A 7,504-nucleotide genomic window follows, 5' to 3' on the forward strand; every position below is an offset into this window, starting at 1 on the left:
TCCTGGAGCAGGCTGAGAACTGCAATGCCAAAGAGACGGAGAAGCGAACACTTTGCTGTGGGAGCTGCAGGGAGGGGCAGCTGAGAGCAGAACATGTGCGTGCCTTTGAACCTTGCCCTCTGCCCACCATCAGCAGGTCCCAGCCGCCTCTGATCAGAAGACTGAGAATACAAGTAAAAAGAGTAAAATGCAGCTCGGACCTGCTGTTTGTGGCAATGACACATGGAACTCAGCTGGTGCCAGCCAACAGTAACCTGGGAGCTGCTAGCCAGCACAATGATAAGGGCCCCCCTGGGCATTCATTAGAACACCTGCATTTTAATTAACCCCAAAGGCCATTCCACGTCCTGGTATGTTATGACTGAGCTGGGATAATCTGTCTACAGAGACTAATTAGAACTTCTGCCTTCTGCCACTTCATAAATGACAGCGATGAAAAGAATTGCAAAGGGCCTTACTGACTCAACGTGTAGTGATCAATGGCTCCATGTCTAGCTGGCAACCAGTCACAAGCGGAGTTCCCCAGGGTTTGGTCCTGGGGCCGGTTTTGTTCAACAACTTTATTAATGATCTGGAGGATGGGGTAGATTGCACCCTCAGCAAGTTTGCGGACGACACTAAGTTAGCGGGAGTGGTAGATACCCTGGAAGGTAGGGATAGGATACAGAGTGACCTAAACAAACTGGAGGATTGGGCCAAAAAAAATCTGATGAGTTTCAACAAAGATAAGTGCAGAGTCCTCCACTTAGGAAGGAAGAATCCCATGCACAGCTATAGACTGGGGACCAACGAGCTGGGCAGCAGCTCTGCAGAAAAGGACCTGGGGGTAACAGTGGATAAAAAGCTGGATATGAGTCAGCAGTGTGCCCTGGTTGTCAAGAAGGCTAATAGCATATTGGGCTGCATTAGGAGGGGCATTGCCAGCAGGTCACGGGAAGTGATTATTCCCCTCTATTCGGCGTTGGTGAGGCCGCATTTAGAATATTGTGTCCAGTTTTGGGCCCCCCACTACAAAAAGGATGTGGAGAAGTTGGAGAGAGTACAGCGGAGGGCAACAAAAATTATTAGGAGGCTGGAGCACAGGACTTATTAGGAGAGGCTGAGGGAACTGGGCTTGTTTAGTCGGCAGAAGAGAAGAATGAGGGGGGATTTGATAGCGGCCTTTAAGTACCTGAAAGGGGGTTCCAGGGAGGATGGGGCTAGGCTGTTCTCGGTGGTGGCAGATGACAGAACAAGGAGCAACGATCTCAAGTTTCAGGGCGGGAGGTCTAGGTTGGACATTAGGAAAAAGTTTTTTACTAGGAGGGTGGTGAAGCACTGGAATGGGTTACCTAGAGAGGTGGTGGAATCTCCATCCTTAGAGGTTTTTAAGCTGAGGCTTGACAAAGCCCTTGTTGGGATGAGATAGTTGAGGTTAGTCCTGCTTTGAGCAGGGGGTTGGACTAGATACCTCCTGAGGTCCCCTCCAATTCTAATATTCTATGATTCTATGACACTGCTCTGCTATGGCAGCAGCAAATGGATCCATGAGCTCAGTGCTGACAAACCCCTCCCACAGCTCTGCTTCCCTGGCTCTGTCACACCCTCTGTGTGTGGGGTATACGGACTGGTTTAGGTTACAGAGCATGCCAGCAATGCAGCTAACCACTGCTAAGTCTTTAGCATCGAGGCACAGCAGAGGTGGGAGTTAGGAGCCCAAAGCCCACTGCACTAGAATGAGTTTTGGGTGTCTGGTTCCTTTGAAAACCTCACCCTCAAATGCTCTGTGCCTCAGTTCCCCCTTGTAAAATGGGGCTGGTAACCCTTCCTATGTTTGTGAACTTTGAAAGGCAGGGACTGTCTCACGCTGTGTCTGAGCAGTACCGAAAACATTGGGGCCATGACATTCATGTGGTTGCTAGGGACCACAATACTGCCAGTCTGTACTACATTGCAAAAAGTGATCCCAAGTGGTGGACGGGACATACGCTGTCCATCTGCACAGCGCTGACTTTCACCCTCACAGATAATCACACAACTGCAGGACTACATCCATGTGCACAAAGAGACAGAAGGGGGCACAGGAGCAGTGGCTATTACAAACCAAGGAGAAAGCTCTGTTGGCGACAGACACCACTAGCTGAACACCTGGCCCAGTTACCTCCTATTTCAAATGCCTGGCTGGAATTCACTGGCTTGTGTTACACGGCGGGAGAGACTAGATGATAAGTAACATCCCATGTCCCCTCATCATTTATGGGTTAGATTCTCAGCTGGTGTAAATCTACATAGCTCCATTGAGTCCAATGGAGTTATTCCTGATTTACACCAGCAGGGTGAGTGACAGAGGGGAATTAGCCCCTTTGCACCCAATGGAGTTACTCAGGATTCAGATCATGGCGAGTGAGAGGAGAATCTGCAGCCTGGTGGAAATGAGGATCCAGCCCTTTCAGGTTAATAGTGCTACCTTTATTTATGCCAGCTGAGCAGCTGGTCCTAGGGGTCTGTGATTGTCCTCTAAAATGACGCAAAATCTCAGTTAATTGGTCACTCTGCTGAGGTCTCAGACCAGGAGCCTGGAGGGGATTCAGAGACCGGGTCCCAAAGGGACCTTGGGTGATTTAAAGACCATGGACAGCCTAAAGGCTGTGGGAAGCTGTGAAAAAGCTCTGGGGCTCTGCAGCAGCCTGTGACAATGGCTGTGGACATCCCTGGCTACCTTCGGAGACGATGAGGTCTGCAGGCTGGATAACAAAAGCACAGACCGGGCACCTCTGCTGTGTGATGTGCTGTTTTGGGTAAGAAATCTGGACGCTTCAACACAGGGGTCACGGCCAGGGGGAAGAGGAAAATTCCATTCAGCTGGATCCTCCTCTCCCAATGCAGCCAGTGTAAGACATCCGGTCTGGTAAAGATTTTCTCTGTCCCTCAGTCTCTTCCTGTCTTGAAATCTGTCAGTCTGCACCTCACTCAAGGACGATGTCACCCAAATATTTTCTTTAGAGAAAAATCCATCTGTCCATCCTTCTCTCTGCAGTACCTGTCTGCCTATCTCTCTGTTGTGCATGTGTATCATTTATCTCCCTCTCTCCGTTAATCTCTGTGTGGCTATGTACACACCACAGCTTAGCTCGGTGTAAGTTACGTTGTTCAGGGGCTGAATAAGCCAGTGTAAGTTACAAGGACCTAAGCTCTGGTGTGGAGAACTCTGTGTCATCAGGAGAGCTTCTCCCACTGACATCACCACTGCTGCTCACGGGGGCTGGAGTATTTAACATGACGGTAGAGCTCTGTCCCATCGGCTTAGTCTGTCTGTACTAGCAGTGCTACAGCGACGCTGCTGTAAGCTGTGTAGTGTAGCTAGCAGGTGACAACCCCAACACGGCCCCTTCTCCCTTCCAACAGCACCTCTCATGCATGGGGAAAGCTCCCTGAGAAAATGCAAAGCGATGCTTTAATTTTGTCCTTCAAATCTGACCTTAAAAATCCCTGTTGTGATATTCACAGAACGCAGCCTGCTGATCATGGCTGAGCAGATGACAAGCTGTTGCTATTCCTCTTCTTTCCTTTTCCCTTTTTCTCTAACCCCTAAAAAACTGCCCAAACAATTCATATATTTTAACAAAGCTGGGGCAATTCTTCACCAGATTCATTTTTTGTCTGTTGCATCCTCACCCTCTCCTTTAACACAAACACAGAGCAGCAAGACATTGATAAAAATGAATCCCTGCCAAACAAACTACTCCACTGCACACACAATAATCCCTCTGCAGAGAGGATGAGAGAAAGAACAAACCACATATGACAAATGTTGGTCACATCACCTAACCCACCAACGGAAGGCTCTAAGATGCTGTTGTGATAAAGATGGGGTAAGAGCCTGTATAGAATAGAGTTGAAGAAATTAGAACAGGATAGGACTGAAGAGGAGAAACTGGAATCGAGTAGAATAAAATAGAACATCTCCTTTCTCTGTTCGTCTTTGGATGGAAAGATTTTCAAGGCAACCATTTCCTCTTTCTGTGTTCTGTGCTGCACAGTGAGGACCTGATCCCAACTGGTGTGATACCGATGTTAATATACACTACTAAGAATGAAAAGGAGTAATGCGGTGACATGCAGTAAAGAGGCGGCAGTGGAAGGAAGGGTGAGCATTGCAGTAAAAGGATGATATATCTTTCTGTTTCAGTAACTCATGGGCATTATTTCTCTCCCCTACCTCAGGAAAGAGTCCCACATTGGGTTTGGTCAACCACACTGTGGTGACTCATTTCATCTTCTTAGGAACCCCCAACACTGACGGCCTCCAGACCATCATCTTCGTTGCCGTCTTAGCTTTCTACCTCTGCACCCTGCTGGGAAGCTACTGATCTTATTAGCCATCCTCGGTGACTCCCACCTGCACACCCGCCTGTATTTCTTCCCAGTATGACCTATAAGAACTGAATAGATAGAAGATGGTTGAAAGGAAAAGAAGAAAGGACAATTAAACTGAGTAGCATCAAATAGAATCAATGAAATATTAGAGTCCTGATTCTTCACTCACTTTCACCAAACTTATGATGCTTAGAAAGGTTTATCCTTGTAGATTAAGTTGTGGTATGCTATGAATAAACAAACCATAATTTATTGAGATTGCTAATCTGGCTGCATTATCTCTGTGCCTCCAGGATTGACCCCGTCTTGCATGGAAATGAAGAATCGCACTGTGGTGTCAGAATTCATTCTCTTAGGGATCCCCAACACCAAAGGCCATGAGACCCTCCTTTTCATCGGCTTCTTAGCTTTCTACCTCTGCACCCTGCTGGGCAACCTGCTCATTTTATCAGCCATCCTCGCTGACTCCCGCCTGCACACTCCCATGTATTTCTTCCTCTGCAATCTCTCCGTGGTGGACCTTGGATTCACCTCCATCAGCACCCCTAAATTGCTGGTCAGTCTCTGCACCAAGAGTAGAACCATCTCGCTGGGTGGGTGCATGTCCCAGGTCTTCTTCTATCACTTCCTAGTCAGCACCGAGTGCCTGCTCTGCACCGTCATGGCCTTTGACAGGTACGTGGCCATCTGCCACCCCCTGCGCTACCTGATAATCATGAATTGGAAGGTGTGCGCCATCCTGGCTGCTGGCACCTGGATCAGTAGCTCCTTTCATGCCACCATTCTCATCAGCCTGACCTTCACCCTACCCTACTGTGGGCCCAATGTGATAGACTATTACTTCTGTGACATCTTCCCTGTGGTGAAGCTGGCCTGCGCAGACACGTACGTCATCAAGACTGTGACCTTTACCAACACTGGGGTGGTGCCCATGACCTGCTTCTTCCTCATCCTCGCATCCTACATCCGCATCGTCTACTCCATCCTGAAGATGAACTCAGCCGAAGGGCGACACAAAGCAGCCTCCACTTGCGCCTCACATCTGATGGTGGTGACGCTGTTCTTTGGGCCTTACGCCCTGATCTATATGCAGCCACAGCTGAGCCAAGTGGTGGTGACCGCTGTGCAGCTCTTGGGCGATGTGGTAGCGCCCATGCTGAACCCGGTCATCTACACACTGAGGAACAAGGAGGTGAAAGGGGCTCTGCGGAAACTGAGAGGGGGTCAGACGACTGCACGTTGATGTGCTGCATCTGCAGAAGTAGCATGTGGGTGAGCAGTGAAATAAGTCTATAAATTCATCTGCATTGTTCTTCAGCGGCTTGTGAGAGTCTCTGTCTCTCTTCTTCCCCATACAGTCCCAGCTTTCTATTGGGAGCTCTACAAATCATAAAAGTTTTGCTAAAAGCGTCCAGTTGTCTTGAACATGATTTAAGTCTGACATGTTCAAAGCTGCCTAAGGAATAGGCACACTCAGTCTGCATTATAATTAATGGGAATTGGAGATCCAAATCTGATAGCTGACTTTGAAAATCTCAGCCTTATTGCACAAATCTACAGAAGCCAGACCAACAACTTCTGCAAACTCAAGAAAGGGAAGAAAAAAATTCTCTTTATCATCTGACAGAAACCACATATCAGCCGGAAGCTGTGCTGGAGAGCTGCCTAACGCTCCTGGGAGAACAGCTGGGTTTTGGATTTATGATAAAATTTTCAAAACCACCTGAATCCCATTTTCACAGAATAATAGAAGAATAGAGTTGGAAGGGACCCCAAGAGGTCGTCTAGTCCAGCCCCCTGCTCAAAGCAGGAGCAACCCCGGCCCCGTCAGAAGTGATGGAGGCATTTAGGAGTCTAAGGGCACATCTTCAATGATGGTGGCAAATTTGCTACCCTCAGATCAATCTATGTGGATCAACTGAGCGGTCAGTGAAGACCCGCTCAATCGAAGAGGAAGTCGACTTGTATTGTATTAAAAATGCAGCTGTGTGTGTGTTATTGTGAAGACCCTCATCAGCAAGGAGAGAGATGTGGGTTTCCACCCAAGAAAGGCAAAGGCCAGGGAACTGGGAGCTGAGAGCATTGGCCCTTGCTGTACCATTAAGGGAAAATGGAGGTGCAATTGCCCTGAACTGTAACAAAAATCTGGGCATAAACACCAGGATCCATTTGAAAATCCCACTATGTGCCTGTCTGCACCTTTGAAAATCTGGCCGTTGGGAGCCTATGTCCCACTGAATGTCAGTGAGAACGGAGCTCCTTAATGGCTTTTGGAAATGAGACTTCCTCTCCTAAGTCACTTGGGGTTTTTGTAAACTTTACCCTTTACTCTGACAGAGATAGAAAGATAAATAAAAAAAGAAGAAAAAAAGCTAAAAGAAGTTTTAATGGAGGTGAGCACTTTACACTCATCACATGCACTGTATTTTAGGCTTGTGCTATGTATGTATTGTGTCTTCTGCATCCATTGCACTTGAATTTTGAGTAACATGCAGTGTGCAGGAAACCTAAACCTGGGACTAAACTGAGAATTTTTTCCTGTTTTCCACCCTCAGCTGTTTTATTGGAACTTGTCTCTAAGTTGCTTCTTCTTGGTGTGCAAATTAGAGATAAAGCTGGAAACCAGTGTGTGGAGAGGACTGGACCCATTTATGACACTGAAAAATAAAAAGTGAAATTTAACAAAACACCAATAATATGAAAGAAAAAATAGCCGGACACTGAGGCTGGGATTTCCAAAGCCCCCAGGGAAGTTAAAGGTCTGTGGCCATCAGAAAACTAGTTCACGTCAGGCCCCTTTGAAATTTCCAACCTAAACTGGAAGTGTGAGATTAGAAGTTAGAGAAGTGACAATCTCCCTGGGGCTCAGTTCCCACCTGATGCACTGCGGTACAAATCATTCTTTTCTCCCACCCATTTCTCCTGTAAGCTCTTTGGGGCAGGGTCTGTCTCTCACAGGTGTGGGTGCAGTGCCCATTACCCTCTAATGGCCTTCTACAAAAGAAAATTAATAATATTTTGGTGAATTGTCATCAACTCTTAGGAAGAGGGTTTTTGCCCATAAATGAAAAAAAAAATTAAAATAAATGAAGGAAAGGCACCCGAGGCAGATATTGTGAGCCTGCTGCCTGCCCTTTTCCCTGCAGGA

General features: G+C 47.4%; 1 protein-coding gene across 1 annotated transcript; it reads left to right on the forward strand.

The window, feature by feature from the left end:
• The first annotated feature begins 4,666 nt into the window (after window positions 1-4,666).
• Window positions 4,667-5,599, forward strand: LOC137150166 (olfactory receptor 10D3-like). The gene has a single exon (XM_067543906.1). The coding sequence runs from the start codon at window positions 4,667-4,669 to the stop codon at window positions 5,597-5,599; it is 933 nt and encodes a 310-aa protein (XP_067400007.1).
• The last annotated feature ends 1,905 nt before the right edge of the window (window positions 5,600-7,504 follow it).

This window comes from Emydura macquarii, unplaced genomic scaffold (assembly GCF_026122565.2).
Source record: "Emydura macquarii macquarii isolate MOO-44397 ecotype Brisbane River unplaced genomic scaffold, CSIRO-AGI_Emac_v2 contig_119, whole genome shotgun sequence".
NCBI lineage: Eukaryota > Metazoa > Chordata > Testudines > Chelidae > Emydura > Emydura macquarii.